The sequence below is a fragment of the Condylostylus longicornis genome, unplaced genomic scaffold (assembly GCF_029603195.1).
Source record: "Condylostylus longicornis isolate FDR11 unplaced genomic scaffold, ASM2960319v2 ptg000004l, whole genome shotgun sequence".
NCBI lineage: Eukaryota > Metazoa > Arthropoda > Insecta > Diptera > Dolichopodidae > Condylostylus > Condylostylus longicornis.
Window position 1 is genome coordinate 19,126,217 of NW_026577973.1, and position 22,801 is coordinate 19,149,017.

At 24.1% G+C, this 22,801-nt stretch overlaps 1 protein-coding gene across 1 annotated transcript; it reads left to right on the plus strand.

Annotated features, from left to right (window-relative positions):
* The first annotated feature begins 413 nt into the window (after positions 1 to 413).
* LOC129610925 (high affinity copper uptake protein 1) lies at positions 414 to 19,494 on the plus strand. Its single transcript, XM_055523752.1, has 4 exons — positions 414 to 672; positions 13,987 to 14,129; positions 18,273 to 18,572; positions 19,074 to 19,494. The coding sequence occupies exons 2-4, from the start codon at positions 14,025 to 14,027 to the stop codon at positions 19,212 to 19,214; spliced, it is 546 nt and encodes a 181-aa protein (XP_055379727.1). The 5' UTR covers positions 414 to 672; positions 13,987 to 14,024; the 3' UTR covers positions 19,215 to 19,494.
* Positions 19,495 to 22,801: the final 3,307 nt, after the last annotated feature.

Genomic DNA, 22,801 nt, shown 5'->3' on the forward strand with positions numbered 1-22,801 from the left:
ATGCAACGAACTTTGTAGTAAATTTTTCTTTTTTTTTTGCAACCAAAAGATTTTTTCAGGGTCATGTAAAATTATAGCTTTTCGAAATTTCCTTAAAATAGATAACCAACTTTTTAAGCTTTCTGCCAAAATGCCAACGACAATCATAACCGTCCTATTTACATTGAAATTGCGTTTTGGTTGTTGCAGAATCTTCATAAAAAATTTACTGATTTGCAAACGAAACTGTAATTTGTTTTCGGTTTGAAATTATATGACTTTGACAGTAATGAAAGTATGGAATTTTTTTCCTATCACTGTTAATAAATTCTAACTACCGTTTCATTTTACACTCTTAAAAGCTAATGTAATGTTAGCTTAATTAATAATTTATTTTTCTTTTAACAAAAATTAAATAAAGCGTCGTCGTTTTTCCTTTATTTTATGAGCTACACATTATGTGAAATTAACTACATAATTACAATAATAAAAAAACACTCACGATTCAAATATGAAATTTAAATTTTTTATGCGTTAATAAAGTTTTTCCATAAATCTCATATTATTTTTAATGCCTTTGAACAATATTTTGTTCCAATAAGCAGTCTCACTTTTGAAGAATAAAGAACACAACAAACCTTAATGTAGGTAAATAATATACTTCTTATTTGTTAAGAGGCGACATTGAAAGCAGTAAGTTAGAATTTAACAATATATTTAATACCAAAATTAAGATTTGTATGCCAAATGAAATGGTTATATAGATTTATTATCGGTCAAATATCTATTTAATAATTATTGTGTTGAAATTAATTACTTTTCAAGCTACATTAACCAACATTTTGGAAATTGTTCTAAATACTTTTGCATGTAACAGAATTATGTAAATTTCAATGTAACACTGGTTTTGTTACCTTTATATAATAAGAAAGCTTCATTATTATTAAAAATCTATTTTCATATATAAGTACAGAAAAAGACAAAAGAAAAGTTGAAAAATTAAAATTTTAATTACTTAATTTAATTTAAAATACTATTTCAAAGAAGAATTAACAATTAATCAAAACAAATACTGGCTGTTTGAAAATTACAATAAACCAAAACTGATAAACTTTTCTTTCAACTTTAATTTCAAATCTGTTTGTATCTAGATTGTTTAATTGAGATTCTAAATAGATTAAGATTATATTATATATTAATAACATGAACCAATTTTGAATTAGTGTTATAAAAAACTTAAACTAAAGAAGTTTATAGGTAAATTAAAATTCAACTCTAATTATATTAAATTTGAAATTTTTTAAGGCTATTGAAAGTTTGCTTCAGTTTTCATCAATTTAAAAATTTCTTTCTCGTTTATTTTACATTTTTCTCCTAGCATATTGTGTATATGATAACTTTTTAGTGCATACAATACTATTTGAATATACAACTAGCAAATTTATACTGAACTTAAATTCAAGAAAACAAAACTCTATATGCTTATAAAAATATACAAATGTAGGTTGTTACTAAAAATGCTTCTAAAAACATTTATAAATTTTAAAGAAATTATTTTAATATCGTTTTTCATGGTTTTGCAGTTACACTTGCTACTGTAGTAGTCGGTATTTTAGTTGTCTCTTTATTTCCTTGTGATGATAAAGTTGTTGGAGCTGATGTCTTAGTTGTTGTTATTTGTTGAGTAATCGGAGATGGAGTTTGAGAAATTGGTTTGGATGTAGTTACTATAGCTGAAAGATTATCTCTTTTTGGATTAGGTAAATTTGATGAAACTGTTGATGTTTGTATTTGATAATAGGGAACAGTATGTAAAATAACTGGATATTGAGCTCCTGAAGGATTAAACTGTGTTGGATGCTGGGTTGAATTGTTATTATAAACATTAATAACAATTGAACATGATGGAGGCTTACAAATAACTAAAATTCATATATTGATGAAAAAAATTAAATTTAGTTTAGAAATGTAAAACAACAATTTTTCTATATTACCAACTGGTTTCTCATCTGATGTTTCTTCACTATAGTCTGAGAACCAATAATCCTTAATATAAAAAAAAATAATTAAATAATTTTAACGAAATAATGTAGATTGTGGTATAAGTAAAGAGTTACATTTTTCCGACCGCATTACATGCAATAAGGCAAGTATAATTATGATTAACCCAAATCTGATTGAATTTTTAACGAAATTGTACTTCTTTATATAAGACAAACTTAAACAAACTGTTTTTAAAAAAATTTTTATCTGTCTGTTTATTTCTCGAAATTCGAAACTTAAACTTTACTCTGACAAACTTAAACAAACAAATCATCAATTTTTCGAGGAAATCAGATACCATAGCTGCATTTTTACTATGAGCCAAATATATCTTTTGACCACATGTTCAGAAAGAGCAAATATATACATTGGACATTCAAATATTCCAACTCTATAATGGTAATTCAATAATTTTATTTTAATAATGGTGTCGGTTTGGTGAAAATTTTTTAATAATTTTTAAAAAATTTACATAATAACTATATAATAACGTTGAATGTATCTAAATTAAGTAATTAAATATTCGAAAAGAGTGGAACATTTATACACAATAAAATAGTAACATATATGAACGATTTCAACAGCGCTTTGCGAATCATTACACAAAAGCTTGCAACAAAACAAATTAAAGAGCATTTTTTGTAATTTCAACTGCATTTTTATCTATTACAATTACATTTAATAATTTTTTAAATTGTGAAATTTTTATTCAAATGTAAGTAACAAAAAATAGAATTTTTTTTATTATTATCGCGTACAATTCATTCAAATAATATGCAATATTGATAACTTACCAAAAAATCAAAAATTGGAGCGGCTTTTGCAGTAAATTTTGTAAGAACTATATAAAAAGCAAATAAAATAAAGTAGGAATTTTTCATTTTTAAAAAGTATGACTAAATAAAATTACACTAAATAATTTGCTCTAACTAGCACAAACCCATTTAAATTAAAATGAAGATTGAAGTTTAAAAATCCATTTCTGATGCTTTTATAAAATCTTCTCTAAGCTTTTTTTTTAAGATGAAAAACTATTTCAAATGGTCATAAAGATATATTGTTCTTGCATAATGAGCGCAAATTGCAGTAGAAACAGTGAAACTCAATTGTAATTATCAATTAAAACTAAAATAATAATTTCATAATGCTCTTGTACGAATTAAGAAGTTGTTGAGAACTTGAATGAATTTTTAGAAAATAAAATGCCTGCTTAAAAATATTAAACAATTTTATTTTACAGCAATTATGGTTTCATTGCAATTTAGTTGTAGCTGATTGCTTCATTTACCACAAATAATTTCTTGAAAAGTTTTCCATAAATATTAAAAACTTCAAAGTTCCGAAGACCCTTTGCAATTATATTACCCTTGTACGCTGCTAGTACTAATTTTAAGGTTAACTATATTTGAAGTTTTCGAAATATTTTGCATACAACCATATTTTGCCAAAAAAAAGTCCTAAAAAAGAGAAATCACTGTCTAAAAACTGTCATCAATTTATTATTTTTGAAACTATGTAATTTATGACAATTTATAAGAGCAGTAAATTGATAGTTTTTCAATACTATGCAACATTTCATCATTTTTAAAACTTATTTATGCAGGTGCACGTTCCAATCTAGAAAAAATTGTATTTTTGTTTGTTTTTTCTTAAGCTTAATGCAGTTGAAGTAAAGCAAACCATCGTTTTAAGTGCTAATATTTATGAGTCTATAATATAACAATTAGACATAAAAATTGTCTGTAAAAAATGTCACAAATGTACGATTAAAACATTTTATACATGTTTCTGAAATTAAAAGAAAAAAGAGAATATTTACTTTCAAGGGTAATTTTGCATTTCAATTTGTAAAACTTTTGTAAATTATGATGATTCTAAGTTAATTAATGAACCTCATTTTTTTATTTTTCTTTTTAGTAGTTTGCAAGTGGCTTTCTTTTGTAGTTTTTAATAATCGTTAATATTTTAAAATCGTTATAGTGAATCATACTTTTAACAAGTTCCCTTACACATTATTAGAGCTTTAAACTTTTAATAGTGCGGCGAAAACAGTGTCGCGTTTGGAATTGCATACAATGCCAAAATATTGAAAACATGACAAAAGCGTTGTTGAAATTGTCAAATTTTTTAATTAGTAATCTACAACTAATATGTCATAAAAATAATTTGTTATTAATTTATTCCCTTATTTTTGGTTTAATATTTTTGCCGAATTGACGTTAATTTTTTACACAAAATTTAAACTTTAAACTTAAATTATGTTTACTTGGACTCGTAACAGATATAGCAATCAGGTTGAAATAATACCAATTTGTACGATTCCGGGCATGAAAAATTTTTATTTGAAAAAATTAATGTTTAATTTCTGAAATAACAGCTCCTTTTTTAAAATGTTCTTATTTTCATATTATTTCTCTTTTATTAATTAAACTTATTCAATTATTTCCTTTTGATTTTTAACTTCAACCTGATTCTATCCACCTATCTCTTATTGTTTGTGTAAACAAAATGCTTATGTTACCCAAAAATAACTTTTATATAGAACTTTACTATAGAAAAATTTTAATTTTATTTTTATGTCGTGTAAATGAATACTTAAAAATTGTTTGAATTTTTATAGTGTTGTTTTATCTGCAGAAATTTGAAGTCCTGAAAAGGACTGGTTTTTATCTTATTTTAGCAGTTTCTTTGGTTTTTTATTAAAAAAAACTTTACTATTTTTGATTCTTTTTAGAAAAAGACCAAAAATTTAAGTCAAATTAAACTTAAATTAAATATGTGTATAAGTGTGACATAAGATGGAAATCAATAAAATTTCATACGGTTCGCTAGGAATATATGTAGCTCATACTAAAAAATACTTTCCAGTCTTCAATTCCACCATCAGTTGAAATTGATAGCTTCAATAGTTTAAGAAATATAAACTTTTAAAAATTCTATTTTTTAAAGTCAGCGTTTTAGCGACTATAACGTCACAAAGTATGAAACCATCATCTGGGAATAGTCTTTAGTTCGATTTATATACGCAGACGCACTTATAATTTTTACCAGATACAAAAAAAAACAATAAAAATGTAAAGTGTTTTATATTTTACAGAAAATATTAAATACTTATAAAATAACAAATGACCTTACCGCAATCTTTATTTTATTTGTCTATATTTACTTAAAAATTCGATGAAATAACCCTAATACTGCTTTAAATTCTAACTTACGCATGCTAGTATTATAAATATTAGAAAGATAAGATGTTTGAAAAATTTAAAGGTTCAATTAAATTAAATGAAACACTAAAGAAAAAGCTTTTGTATCAAATACTGTTCGAATTTATAATTTGCTTCCAAGATCCAGTGATAGGAAATATATCATTATATATATAGAGACTTTTAGAGGCATGCAATTAATACAACGGCATAATATATAACTCGAAAATATTTCAATAAAAGATCTTTTTGCTAAAACTTATGTCTCCATACCAGTTAAATTTTATAAGGAAAATGAGGTGATTTACAAGCAATTCGCCTGATCTACTATTACTAATGCCAATTTTTTTATTAATTGTAAAGAATTCATTTAAAAATTCAGATTAGATGCAATTTTTACAAATAGTTTGTAGTAAAATACAATTGTTTATTTTTTCTCTTTTACTTTATTTTAATTAATAATCAATAAGATTGTGCACAAAAAGAGCTATAAACTAGGTTAAATATTTGAAAAAAATGGTTCTTATTTTTAATAATACATTAATTGCCAAATAATTTATTGTATAAGAAAACTTTAACACTATATTCAGATTGTGAATTATTCATTTTTTAAATTCAACTTCTTCCAATTCAACTTTGGAATATTGTAGTTATCTTCTGTCAAAATTTTCCCGTTAGTCTTATTGGAATCAACAACTGTGACGTATACTTGGCATTTCTTGTCTTTGCAAACAACTATAAAATTTCGTATAAGAATGAATTAATTGAATGTAAACATTTTTTGTTCTTTCAATAGCAAAAAATAATTTATTGTATAAATCTACAAATTAATTTTATTATTCGGCTTTCAATTATTTTATGGCATATCGTTTCTAAATCAGCGAAAATTTGTAATTTCAACCAGAAACTTATCGTCGAAACTTTGTTTTTCGAAATTCTTTATAGTTTTCATTTTGAAAGTGTTGAATTTTCCTATTATTTATGAACTTCAAGCAAATTTTTCAGAAAACCAAGAAAAACGAATTATACATAAATTTGCGCAAATAAGCTCAAAACTTATTATTTATCAAAAATAAGAAGTTATTGCGCATACACGAATAACAAATGTATTTTTTATTATTTTTGTCATTTTAAATTACACAATAAATTAAAAAATTTACTATTGAAAGAACTTATTAAATTAATTTTTCATAATATCTTAAGTCATTCTTATTAAGGTAATGTTGACTGCAAATGTCTCCATGCAAATGCCTTACCAACTGGTTTAGTTTCCTCGCTGGAATCGAAAAGATCCTGAAATAAGTAACGATTAAAAATACAAATTTATGGTTCGGTGCAGTTGAAATAATGACATTTAACTTTTACATATATACTAGAGACATTTCAAGATTTTAAGCAGAAATTGTACTTACAAAAAAGAAAAATTTCTTTTCCGGTAAAAATTCAGTTCTGTTAGTTGTAAATGTTGATGTTTTTGAAATAATTAACAAAATTCCAAATAAAATTACTATAACTGACATTTTTTGAAATATATTTGAATTTATGAATCAAAAAATTTAATTAATACTCTTTATCGGTTAATCTTTGTATGTACAGAAACAAAATTTTTATAACGAAAGTGTAAAAATTTTCTGTTCTTTTATAATAAGAGTGAATTAGACTTTCTTAATGTGCTTTAAAAAATCATAAACCTAAATATGAAAATATAAAAGTATTAATTAGAAAAATTCTAGATAATTGAAAAGAAACAATGGTAAAATAGTAATTGCATTTTAAGTCATAAAATTACGCTTTCGATATGGAAATTTAATTGAGAAATTTTCTTAATTAAAAATTATAAGGTCACATAATTAGGAATTACATATAGTTTTTATAATACGTACATAGTAAGGAGCCTATATTCAGTCACAGCTAATATAAATATTTTATGTATGTGGTTTTTATAATAACTGATAACTAAATTACAAAACTGAAGAGTTCGATAACAATGCAAAATTATTTTAAAAACCAATTACAATAAATAACATTAACAGGTTTTTGATAAAAACAAGCATACAAGATTATTTATTTAAAATTTTATATTTAGAACAGTTAATCATTTTACGCAATTTAAGTTTTTGTATAGGCCTGGTGTTATTAAATTTTCAACTTTATAAATTTCAATCGAATTATTTATAGCTCATTCGCCAAAAATATATTGACTTCACATTATTTATTCAACTGCTTTTGACGAATTTTTTTTAAAGACTCATTATCGCAGAAACAACATTATTTTGCTGGATATAGATAATACATATATATGTATGTCTGTGTTTGCCAATGTAAATATTATGTCCAACTGTAAACTGTTCATGTTCATGCGATCTTACTTTGCTAAAAAATATTTTTCGAATATTCTTACATGATTTTTAAAATTTCACTTTATCTCATGCATAATGTTTAAATTTTAAAGAGTCAATATTTTTTGAAAAGCGTTGGCACAAAATTAGTAAATTCTTTTCAATGAGCTTTAAAAAATTATTGAACGCATATTACATGATATACAAAGTCAAATATTTTTCTTTGTACCGAAAATATTGGGGCACTAATTCGAAACATATGCATTTGCAATTTTGTGTCCTATATGACGGAGAAAGAGCGTTTTTGCCTAACTGTGTAAGACAAGAACCGAAAAAACTTTCACAACAAATTAACGTTTTTTAAAAGTTTATGGCTTATGAGCTGCTTGTCAATTGAGCGTCAATCAAAATAATATTTGAAACTGACTTTCGTGATATTCAAACTCAACAACAATTATCATTCTAGTAGAAAATTTGAAAAATTTAATGTAAATAATCAGACAATTTCTATTAACTACATCAACTCTCTTTATGTTCATATTATTTTCCATCGTTTAATTTGAATGACAGTTATAAAAAATGTTCATAAGCACACATCAACAAATCTTGACTACAGCTTGTAAGTATATGTACCTAAAAAAATCTAAATTTAACTCTTAGTTAAAATTCGCTTTCTGAGACTCTATCTGCTTGAAATGGCTGTCAGTTAGTTTTGTTAAAAAATGGAATTCAAATATTAAATTTTATAAATTTCTGAATTCTAAAAATTTTAAATCGGATCATGTATAGTAAAAGTTTCGTTCGTAAACCCCGAAACTCTCAAAAATTTTCTAGTTCATTAATTGCCAATTAAAATACTAAGCATAAATAAAATCCATTCGTTATTTTCTATATATATACATTGCCAATAAAGTAGATTCAGTCTGTATACCGCATTATATGTTCCAATTGCTGGCTCCAGCGTATTGTTCGGACAGTAATACTGGAAATACCCAAAAGTTGGTCTGCTCCATGGCTAAAGTAAACTCAAATATAAATTTTTATCAAGACCAGCGGAAATCGTTATTCAAAATTACATTTTCCTAAAAATGATTAACTTATCGCAGAAAAATAGTTTTCCGTTAAATATTCGACATGAAAATGGCAGACGACATTTGATTCTGACAGAGGTCGGGTAAAAGATATTCGTTGTTCTTGTGCTAGCAAACTCTAGAAATTAAATATAAATATGTATGAATTTGTCTACATCTATGTTTATACATACATATCCATTAAATATGGACATATTATAAACATACATACTACATAGTAAATTGAAAAAATTAAATTTTTAAAAAATAAAATTAAACACCTGTCATAATTAAATACAAAAAGCAATAAAAAAACTACCACTCATGCACTCAGTTACAACAATAAACAATGGAACATTATCGAAAAGTTGTTTCATAGCTGTTTTACGTTCAACAACTTAAAGATCTCTGCGAGCTTATTAATTTTATACTAAATTAATAGTGACAATGAAAACGATAACGAAAGATTAAAAGAGGAAATTATTTGATTCAATTATTAATATTGTATACCAACGTGTAAAAACTTAAAATTCCCTTTGAATAAAAAAGATCTTTTCTAATTAACATTGTGATATTTAAAATTTACAAAACAAAATAAAAACTAACAACCTTTGGTGCAAAATATTATAAAATATTGTTGAAATAAATTGAGTAAGTCATGATCACTAAATAAATTAATAAAGTTATACTTGCATTTGAGTTAGTAGATTTTCCTCCTTAAGATTAAAATATAAAATTATTTAATAATTATATATATTCGCGTGTATCATAACAAAATATGAAGTGTGTATAATTATTCAGTAATTATGCTAAAAAAATTGTGACGCTGTAATCAAAATTTGTGCTTGCTTATGTTTTACACTCGCACTTAGTTCATTGGAGTCACCTAAACTATAAATGTCTAGCATTCATCCGCTAATGACCACAAATATTTTGTATTAAAACATCTTCATCTGGACGTAACATAAGTCTATATAATTATTAACACATAACTACATATTTTTCTTATACGTTATATTAGAGTTGTTTCAGATGATTCTATGGAAAAGTTATATAGTATAGTTATGAGGTTTATGAACTTTTTTTTAAATCTAAACAAAAAATATAATTTATTAATGAATTTACAATTCTGTTTTTCGTTATTACTATAAAATATTATTTTAATTAAATATTTAATTTACAGTATATACAATTTTTAAAAACAATTAAATCTAAAAACCCGCTATTTACTTCATTCAATTTCATTATTAGAAGTAACGTACTTACGATGAATAGAAAAAGGCACAAAAGGAAAACATTAAAAATATGAATAAAAATTCTTTCTTTAAAGTTCCTACTATATTAATTATTAAATTCTTGGTACAATATACTTAAATTATATACATGTTAATGCTTTATATATACATACATATGTATATTTTGTATTATTTTTTAACATAATAAATTTGAGTTCATTGATGGGATAATAAAATGAAATTTGACACCTTTACGTAATTTTCATAATTTCATTGTTGTTTCTTCTTAAATTCAACTTATATAATGCAACTTCTATTTTCATTTTTTGATTTTCTAATTCTGTTAAATCAATAATATGATTTTTTAAATTTTATTTTCATGAACGAAATCGAAGCAAAATATTATAATAATCACACTAAACAATAGGATGGAAAACTTGTAGATTTGACAGTGAGACGAAAATAAATCATGTTTAAAATTTAAATTAGTTTAACAATGTAGTTCTGCAAAAACCAAGCGGCAATACTACAAATATAATATGTGAACATGAAATATAATATATACATGTATCTTTAAGCATAAAATGTCTAGCGCTTTGAAATTCAACGTTTTAGCAAGTTTGTAAAGGAAATGGGCAAAAACACACCTCTTTATTTCATTTTATCCATTCGGCTATCCGCACATACGTCCGATTGTTCATCTGGATGCTGATGACCATGTGCATGTATCAGCTTATTAAATTTCTAAAACTTTTAATATACAATCTGTATTTTAATGTAAGCACACAAATTGCTTTACCAAAAAATCTATAGCTCATCATGATTCAAAAAATAATATTTTTTGGTAATTTATTGTATCAGAATCACAACACTTTCTAAAAATTCCCAAACACAGGAAAATAACGACCTTCTTCACTATCGTGAAATACCAATGACAATAATATCAATTTAATTTACTGTTATTTGAGCTATATTCTATTATTCTATATATATGTATATATTTTTTTTTTCTTAGGCAACATATCTTCGGAACCCGTAACTAAAATAGTTCATTTTCAAAACTTCATTTTTTAATGAGCTCAACATAACCATTATGACATTTTTTTAAATCTTTTTTATACTTCTTGAAGTATGCCAAATAGGACTTGATATAAGATTAACTTGCTTTTAATTAAAAAATTTCTTGTTTGCAAACTTATTGTTTCAAGCTGAATTTAAAACTTAATTGATGCCATGCACTGCAAACTGAATTTTAAAATAAAATAATAACTCAAAATACTTGACAAATATTACTCAGATAAAATTAGCTACCTACATTACAAAGCAAAGAATTATAAAACAATAGCGTTTTTATTGGTTTACTATAACAATAACAAGTGTAATAGTACAAACAAAATATATGAATGTATACATAAAATAAGATGCTACTGAAATAAGATGGAAGGGTTAAAAATCATTGAGCATACAATTCTTCAATCATTCAACATAATTGCGGTGTTGTTGTACATATAATTGTAATTTTCATTAAAAACTGAAATCTGTATAACAGTTTTATATGACAAACTTTTCACTTAGTAACTGTGAACTATATTTTCGTTCAATCGCAAACAATCTCTTTTTACTTGTATACTCTGAATAGGTCATTTTAATTTTTTTAATAAAAAGTTTGCATTATTTTTGCATTATTATTTACAGATTAGATACGACTTTTAACACATACTTGTATATATATAAATTTTTATATTATTATAAATTTTAATGACCCACTAAATTCGACTTTTAACTTAATGATATTACCTTTGTTTAAAGCTTTTAATGTGGATCTGTTATCGCAATGTTTGCAGGAATAACGTATATAATATAGGTGGTCAATACAATACTAATTGACTTTTAATAGCAATTGAAAAGAATGTAAAAATTTCAGTTTTATTCTAAGAACATAATTGAATATTAATTTAAATAAAATTGTAGAGCAAAATAGAAAATATCAATTACTTTTTGAACGATACACGTTCAAATTTCATATTTTTTTATTTACTATATACGCTTTACAAGTAATTACATACAATGTTGCAAAAACAAAATTACATTGAAATTATGAATTACTATGCCGAACTTTCTTCTTAGAAAATTTCAGTTTTATATGTACGTATTCAAAATATTTACAAGAATATTCACATAAATACTTTGTTTATATTTGAAAGTTACTTTTTATATAAATACACAAAAATACATGCATATATTAAAATTATATTTATTTGTTCTCTTTATTTCAAGATTTCATTTTGAGTTCTTTTATAATGAATACGTTTCGCAATTTTAGTTTTTAATACTGCGATTTACCATAATGTTTATGATGAATTATGATGTGAGATCGAACGGATAATAATTACATATTGGCAATTTTTAAACGCCTTTTATTTTCTTATTAACTATATATTTACGATATACGTGTTAGATGAATGAATTTAAATTTAACCAGCTGTTATTAAATACGATATTTTAAAGTATCAATTCATTATAAATTATCACTATTAAATTGGGTTTTTAGAATCAAACAATTATATGTTTTGAGAGATTTCTTTTCAAAATATATTGCAATATTAATTAATGTTCCCGTAAGTCTCACATTATGACGCCTTGTAAACTCTAATTATTACATATATGAGTATATGCTGCAATGTACGTTTATACATAAAAATGAATTCGTAAGTAAGAAAATGTGATAAAATTGCATAAATTTTCAAGTGAAATGCGAACTATATATGACATTCTAGTTCAATTCCGTCTTTTTTTAAACAGCAAAATATCGGATAAGCTACACATTTCAAAATTGAAAAGAGTTATTGACACACAAGATGTACGTACAAAAAAGCTACGTGTGACACAATTATAATGAGAATAAAAAACGGTGACATATTCAACATATCAATTGAAATATCATCGTCGAAAAATAAGATCGTGAAAATATTAACCACTAATTAGAAAAATAGATGAAAAACTCAGATATGATAGGATTTCAATGAAAATTTCTCAGTTTTGAAGGGCGACGTGCTTCTTTATGCCATTTAAACATAAAAGAATCTATAAATACTTTTATTTTCGCTTTGCATTTCGGTAATGTAAGCAATTTATTTAAGAATTATTGATTGAAATTTTTTTCAATTAACATTATACAAAATATGAAAATTTGATGATTTTCAGGTTACTGAAACTAATTGTATACCTGCTGAAAATATCTAACAATATTTTTATTTTTGCTTTCTTTGGGAATTCAATCAATGAAAAGCGATAAATTGAGTAATATTAAGTTTACTTAATATTAATATTAACTTTAATATTAATATTATCAAATTATAATATTTTTCCATTTTTTTTTCTATTTTTTGTTAAATAATAAAATAATAATAAGCAGTTGATCCTATAGTAAGCAGTGGAAATAAATACAAATTATGTACAATAAATTTATACCGTTACATTTCAGTACAATGTATAGAAATGTAGAAAAATTTAACGATGGACTTGACAAAATCTTAGAAAAAAATTGCGGCTAACCAAATCCCGTCCCGTCCCATTTTTAACTCAAATATTGTTCATAATACAAAAAACACAGTTTGTTTTAAAATATTATAGAGTAAAAATAAACAGATAAAAAACCAAAATAGATAAAAGTTAAATTTTTGTGTATAACATTGAACGAAAACCGCACGAGCGAAAATTTTATCATATTTCATTTCAGTACGTTTTAATCCATTTTAGTTGAAAGAAAGACCTGTAAAATTGTTCAAATGAATGATAACAAAATATATATTTACTACTAGGTATACATATATAAGTATAAATACATGTATTCGTATATATGTTATATATTTCTATAAAATTTATTTATAATGTTATCTTTCGAATAACACAAGATAAGACATTTTGGTTTTGAGTTTTCACTTATGTATGTTTCTTAAAAATGTTCCTTGAAATAAATTCAATTTTTTTATTCAATTGAAACAGTTCACATTTAACAATTCAACTACTAATAACTTCTTAAAGAATAAGCGATATAAAAAAATTAAAAATAGTTTTTATTCTCGTACCTATATAGTTACATTCTCATTCATATTAGTTACAAATTTACATATAAAAAATATATAATTCAAAAGAATGGATCATCAACATATGGACCATCAACACATGGGTCACCATAATATGGACCACAGCACAATGCATAATCATGGCGGTCACGGAGATGACGACATGAAAATGTATGTAAGTAATGCTTTTTTTTTGTCAGAAAAATTTTAAAAATTCCAAATTCATTAAAAATTAAATTTTAATAAATCTATTCAGTCGCGGTATATAAATCGGTGAAATTTCAAATAAATATGCGATTTAGAAAATGTTGTCTACACCTAAAAAACGATTAAAATTATTTTTTACTTGAAAAAAAAACAAGATACTTAATTTTAAAGTATACTAAAAAATTTAAAATTTTTTAAGCAAAACACGAGTGGGAATACAATTATTTGAATATTATCTAAAATATCAAACAGACATTATGTATGTGTGCACTTATTAATACAAGTACTTATTAATACAATTAAATATTTAAATAAAAAGTGTAAACGACCTCAAGAAGATTCTTAAGATAGCAATTTTATTTTAAATTTAAACTTAATTTTAAAGAAGCGTAATTATTCCATGTTTTACAGTTTGGATAACAAAGTAAACCGTACAAATTTGAATTAATCATACAGAATTAATTTATTTTACTTTATTATAATTTAAAAAAAAGATTAATTTTATAATGACGAAAACAAATTTACAAAACTTTTTAATTTCCATTTAAACTATAAAGTTCTTAATAAAAATTTTACCGAAAAGTACTTAATGTTTAAAATTGTATCACTTCTGCTCATTGTCCGGCTAAAAAGTTGCCGGGGCACAGAATGCAGAAGTAGATGATATGAAAATTTTTGACGTTTTTTAGTAAACCTTTTATGTTAAATTCATACTTTCAATATTAAAAACTCTAAAAAAAATAATGTCAGTGTAGCACATCGATGGTGAAGCGCACAGATATGCAAAGTAGCAAATTTAAAATTGTGCAGGGCAACGTTTTGAAAGTTTGCAAGTTTCCGAAAAGAAGCCAGTTAATTAGATTAACGCTACACAGTTTAATTTTCATCCTAAATTGTTCTTTACTGAAACTCCTTAAATTAGTCTTTTATTTTAAGTAATTTTTTTAAATTAAATTTGAATTTTTCCACAATAAGTCATGCACTCAGCGTTAAATGGCTAATAGTGTAAAATTTTACTTTTCAGCTTTACTTTGCAAGTTATGCACTTAGCATAATTGTGTGCAAAATAACGAAATAATATTGAGTTTTCCATTAAGTTATTTTTCTATTAGATTTCAATATAAGTATACCTCAATTACAACTGATGTACTTAGCATATTTATGCTTCATCAATATGTCAGCTATGGTAATCTAAACATTCTAAGAAAGCACTTGGCCTTTTTTGGCTACTTCGACCTTGCACTTAACTTATTTTACTCACACCAATCTTGCAAATTAATACACGTACGGCAATGAAATCTATACCACAAAAAGAGAACCGTTCGAAATTAGTATTGGTGTAAAAAAACGCATTTTGAAAAATTTGTTACTTAGCATATCTGTGCGCTTCATCATCGACATGCTAATAGATTATTTAGATAGAACAGATGTTTCAATATTTAAAATAATAATATGTTGCATCACGCAAAATAATACTTTATGTGACATTGAACGTCCCGAAAAATTATGTGCAATAAGTGAAAAAGTGACCAGCACTTTACAGCAAAAAAAAGTAAACACTTATTATTTTTAGAAAAAAATAAAGAAGAAAAAAAAAAGAATTCCAATTTTCTAATTGTCAACATTTCCAATTTCGCTTTACATTAAAATTTCAATTTTCCTATTCAATCATAATTTATAGTAATTATTCGATCCTTACACGAAAATTCACAGTTTAAATTTTATCAATACCTTCAGTAACATTGTTAAGAGCTCTGTTAATAAATTTATAATTGAGGGGTCACATGTTTAAACAACCTTACACTGCTTTAAATATGCCTAGCTTTTCCAGATATGTATAATATTTATACTCAATAAATACTCAAAACAATTCTCATTCTCTATTCTCATAATCTCAGGTCGTATATTAAGCTATCTGTGTAATTAATATACATATACATATATGTACTATAAATGTGTAATCAAATCATAATAAACATATTTTTTAAAGGTTGCCATTACGTTAAATAATTTTTTGCTTATAATAACAATCAAGTTCTACCACAGTAGAACTTTATGAAGTTATGCACTCCAGTACATAGGATTTGAGAAATTTAATAATTAAAATTTTTAGAATCTTGTAACTAAATAAAAAATATGATTATTCTAATAAAAATATTTATAATATTTTAGTTAGAATTCAAATAAAATTGGTTGCCGAGGTAATTACCAAAATATAAAAGAAATTCAACAATCAAATGCTCTCTTACAATTAGTATAAGGGTGAAGTGTATTTTTTAATGCTATTACTTGTATTGACTTCTTATTATAAACTTAAAATTATTCATTTCTTACTATCGTAATTTATTTATTATTAATTGAATTTGAAAAAAAGGTAAAGTAATCTTTCGATTTGCTTCTGATATCAAATATTGATGTATTCCTGCTATATACTGAGGTATAAATATTTAAGGTATAACAAGTATTAATTTTATTAAAATTGCTTGAAATATGATTTGCATAACTATTTCTAAAGTCTCAATAAACATCTTCAAAGAACACAGAAATAGTATTACAAAGAGCTCATTCAAATAACACAGAAAAAGTATTTTACGATTACTTAATTTTTTTGTTTTCTTTTTTAATTGATATAGTACTGATTAATAAAATTAAAACTGCTTTTTCTCAAAGTACAACTTTTAACTACTATATAAAGTGGACACAAACTAAAAAGTATGTGTTTAAAAAAATTTTATTAAAATATTTTCTAAGCTATTTTCTGCGAATACCCGTTTATTCATAAAACGCTATAAATTTCAGAATACAATTTGTGAGATTCTGTGAAAATCGAGCTCTGCACGGATTCGAATCACAGGCAAGAATTTTTAAAAATAATTATTAGTTTTTTTTATTATGAATTAAGCTTTCAATTTTGAAAGTAGAACTATTAAAATTTTGTCATTTCTTTCTGCCTTTTTTGAATAGCGAGATATTATTCTTAATTAATGTCCTCATACCTATAACTATTTAAATAATGTCGTAGATAAAAATTTTTAGTTTTGGCAACCCTAAAGCAGGTACATATGTATATACATATATAATATGTATGATGACAATGACTATTCATAATGTGCTGTTAAAATATTATCTATATTTCATAAATTTTTTTAGTTAACATTATCAATTTGATTTTAATTTAATAACATTTTATTTATATGATGTCAATTGTAATAATTACTTCCTAATGGTTTTTTATTTTTGGAATATAAGTAAAGAAAACAAAAAAAAAAATCTTATCAATTTATTAAATTATCCCGATAATTAAAAACCTAAATTTATCAAAAATTATTTGAAAATTTTAAGACCAAAAGTACAGTAGAAGATATGATTTAAAAGTTCTATAGCTTTTAGAATAAGAGACACGCGCGTGTTTCGAAATGATTCTTTAAAAACTTTACACATGAAATATTTTTAACATGCGTTCATACTGTAGGCTTAAGAGGCATATAATTGATATATGTATGTATATATGTAAATATTTATTACCTCATATACATATCATAATATTTATTGTTTTTAAATACCTACGGTTTTAAAATCGCTTAAATTAATCAGAAAATTGACATTGATTAATTAATGTAATGTTGATAATAGTTAAATTTTGTATGTTTTGTAATTATTTTTATAGCAATAAAATTTTATAATGTTATCAAAGATGTAAATTTCTATTGTATATGCATATATGTATGTGACCTTAAATATTAATTTATTTGAGGAATTGATTCAGCAAATTTCTGCATGTTTCTCCCTTGAATTTGGTTTAAAAAAATGATATATAACAAAATGATAACACATACATAATTTGCGGTACAGAACGCTTCTCACATTTTTTTGTATTAACAACCAATGCAAAAGCCAACAAGCAACCTAAAGCCATTTTGACTATAAGGCATCATATTTCTGAATTTCTGAATTTATTAGGCTATATTATTATCATTTCATTATATTCGATTACTTGTATAAATTTTTACGTACGAGTACTTATTTTTTAAATATTATTGTTACATAAATATGTATGATAAAATTAATAATATGCTTAAAAGATAATAAAAATTTTCTTAATTAATTTTAGTTTCACGCTGGAACACGAGAAAGAATTCTTTGGGAAGGATGGAAAACAGAATCAGATTTACAATTTGGTTTATCATGTTTAGCTTTAATTGCCGTATCATTTTTATATGAAGGATTAAGATATATACGCGAACGTTTTTATCATAAGGTTGCAAAAGATGAAGCATTAAAATTAATGCAAATGCAAAATGGTCAAGGATGTTGTGCAGGTGCTTTGCCACATGTTGAGAGAACAATTACAAGTCAAATATTTAATAAATCACATGCAATACAAACTATTTTACATGTTATTCAAATAACGGTAATATATTTATCAATATAAAACGGTAATACATATAATTCAAAGCTTACTTAAGCACAATTAAGTTTTCTTTAAATTTTTTGAATTTTAAGAATAATACTTAGCCGAAGAAATTTCTTATTTAATGTAAACCCTATGTTAAAAACGCTAAAAATTTCTTAAGAAGTGCTCAATTTCAAAGATATATTTAATATTATTTTACTACTGAAGAATAATATACAATATTATTATTCTATTGGCAAGAGTCGCAGTAAAATATTATTTTCTTGTAGAAATATGTATGTAGACATAAATGTATATCGAGACCTTTAAGAAGTAATAAGAAGTTGAAACTTAAAAAAAAGAAAATTTTTTTGGTTTTTTTTTTTAAATTAGAAGTCAAAAAGTTTAATTTGAAGAAATAAACTCAAAAGTGATTTGACGGCTGAGTATCAAACTTTAGAATTTGAAAATTCGAATTCTTATTAAATTTAAAAAAGTAAGTTATTATTTTTTTTTAAGGTTTCCTATTTATTGATGTTGGTGTTTATGACTTTTAATTATTGGCTATGTCTATCAGTTTTAATTGGATGTACGCTTGGATACTTTTGTTTTGGCTGGATTAAACAAAATGCTATCGATTCTAATGATCATTGTCATTAGTAATTTTAAAAGAAGATACAAATACCTACATACATATGTATATCAATTTTAATGAAGGAAAATATCATTTCATAATGGGGGCGATATAAATATACATACATTTACATATACTCATGTATACTTTATTATTTTATTAGAATGTCCAATATTTTGTTAACAAATAGTAATTATAAACTATATAATAGAAAATTATGTAAAGAAAATGTAATAGAATCCAAAGATATTGTTAAATTAGATAACCTTTATAGTTATGTTGTCAAATATTTAATTTTTATAAATAAATTTTACACGTAATACAAAAAGTTGTACATGAATTATGCTGTTCCATGTACTGTAGAAAAATCTTCAAAAATTTTGGTAATGAACAATTTTACAACTTTTTTATATTTTCAACAATTTCTCATATTATAATGCACCCACTTTCTACATAGACCTTACAGTTCAATTACAATTCTACCATGGTGCTCCTATTCTACAAACTATATTTTTGTTTTCCTTAACTTTGCAAACTTGTTATACTATTAAAACATTTTTAAAACAAATTACTATAATGTACATAAAAACGCATACAAAAGGCAGTCCCTAAACTTGAATTAGTTACAAAAATGAATTGCTATATCTATGTTTATCTATGTTAATATACACCTCAAGTGTCACAATTATTTAATGTTAAAATCTTTGAATGTTTCTTTTAAGTCTACTTTACATGAGCATTTTTATATTTGTACGTACATACTCGTACATACAAAATGAAAACCGTCTTTATTTTAAATAATCAAAAATTTCATAAATACAAAGAGGAAATGGGCTTTTCCTTAAATATATATTTTTTTTGTTTCAAAATTTCTTCGGCATCTTTTGAATATCGCAAAATTTATAACGTTGCGTAATGATATTTGAAAAATCATAAATGTGCATAATATTTTTTTTGTCCTTTTCTCAATTTTAATTTTGATTTTTTTTTTTATAATTTCTCATCTTTCATCCGTCTCGGTAGTTGTTTTAAGCTATGAAATTCTAAACAAGAATACGACAACCTTGTTTTTTGGTTTTTTAATTTAAGACCTTTGAAATGGTTCTACATGTTTAACATACATAAACGTCTACTCATAATTATAATTACATATGTAAGTATATACATACGTATATATATGTATGTATTATATGAGTTCTAAAAACATATGGGAATTTATGATTTGAAAATGAAGTTATATTGGGTTTTGTTTTACCATGTTCTTTTGTTTTTTTGTGCTACTATTATACGATACATGCGGTTCATTTCACATTTAAGTGATTAAAACAATATTATAGTTTGGGTACTAAAAAGCAAATTGTATCTTTTGTCAACATTTAATATGGATCATTTAGACCACACTGAAGTTATTGATAAATTAAAAAATATAACAAAATATACATAGTTACATTGTGAACATGGTATGAAATAGTATATATTTGCTAACATACATATATGTATAATCAAATCTGTATTGAACATATCTTGTACATAAAATGTATAAACTTATATTACTTGTATAATATTTGTTATTGCTAAACAAAATAAAAGCTCGACTAGTTGAATCTTTAACTATCAAATTTTTATTTTTTTTAAGCGCATATTTTGAATTTTAGTAAATTCTTTGGAAATAAAGTCTGATGAATAGGACTGATTTAAAACAAAATCAAATAATATGAGAATTGTAATAATGTAGATATGTATGTGGGTATATATATTATTTTGTAAATCTATAATGTATTATTCATGTATCTATGCATCTACAATTCTTCTATAAGAATTTGGTAAATCAAAAATTATAGCGTAGACTTTATCATGAAGCATTTCTCTTGGATATAAATTTTAAAATGTCTATATCAAGTTTATCTTAGAGTTTAAACTATTAAGTTATCAATTTAATGAAATCTACCACTTTGTACTCATGAAGTTACAGCAAAAAACTTATGAATAGGCAATTTGCATAACAATAAATAACATGGTGAAAAATTGAAGTTAAGCAACCAATAACACTTTCTTCGGATTTACATGACAGTTGAATTTCTATAAAATTTTATGTTTTCAAAAACAAATCTTCCAAACATTTAGTAAAATGCAAACTTGCCCATACTGTAATTTAATTTGCGTAGCAATTAAAATCATGCTATAGAATAAATTAATTTGAGATTGAATTTACATTTTATTATATGTCCTATACTATTGACAATATTTCTCTATTTTCATTGCAATTCCTTACGTGCATTTAAACAGTGAAATGTAATGCAAACTGGCGTTTTTTTTTGAAGCTTTGATGTTGAATGCATTCATACAAAAGTTTATTTTAAGAAATAAATTTTAACAGAATTTGTTTTCAATGAATGTGAACAAGTTGAGGTTTTCTATTAAACCTATTTAAGCAATTAAGACATAATATATACTCGTATTCCCTTATTAATTTAGCTATGAGAAATTATTTCTTATAGGTTTTTGATAGAAGTATAAGAATAATACCAACATCCATTAAAAAAACTAGACATTAACCAAAATTGTTCAAAATTTTACATTACTGTGTTTTAGCACGTAATTTTTTAAAGGTATTATGTAAGTACGTACGTTTATATGTAAAATTAGTAAACTTAAAATAATTTTAAAGGCGTTCATACAGAACTAAATAACATAAATCAAGTGATGTTTAGAGAGAAAATGAATTGAAAAAGGACCAAATAAAACATATAAACGTAACAAGTATGGTATATAAAGAAAAACGGATGCATTCTATTTCGTTTACATGTCCGAAAATCTGTCCTTTTTTTCGAATTTTTTTTATTATTTCTATATAGGTATAAGTATGTATACGCACGTACATATAAATTTTCATATAGTAAATATATAATAACAATAATATTAGATGACGAACTCGTTGGGCGGAAACAATTGTTCAGCTTCGTTTCGGTTCATTTTACACAGCGAAAAATCATTTTCGATGCACATGAATTCTTATACTTTGCATCTGTTTTTAAACTAAAATAAAAAAATATGAATTTTTAAAGTGTAAAACTGAAGTGTAATGAATTCATTACCCATAATCTGTTATGTAAAATTAGGAAGATTAGGATGAAATATCAATACGATCATCGTTTTTAAAATCAATTTTGACAAAAAAAAAAATTTAACATATTAAAAGTAAATCTTGAATTTATATGTGAACGTGAACTATATTTTAATTAAATTATTGTATTACATATAGGAAATATATATTGTATTACATCACGAAATTATAGAATAGCAAAAGATTCCAAATTAAATTTTCTCCATTCGCATTAATATCGCTTTTGTACTCGAATTCAAGTTTTTGTACTCAATATGAGACCAAAATGAGACATGAAAAAATTATGTTGATAGGTTATAACAAGACGCTGATTTTATCATTATTGTATCATTAACAACAAAAGAATCTGCTTCTGTAAGCTTATACTCCTTACGGATAGATTCTACTTTTAAAAATATTTAGTTATATTGTTTTAAGAAAGAATATTATTTCAAAAAATAAAAAATACTATGACAATACCAAATTAAAGCTATATAGGAAATGATTTCT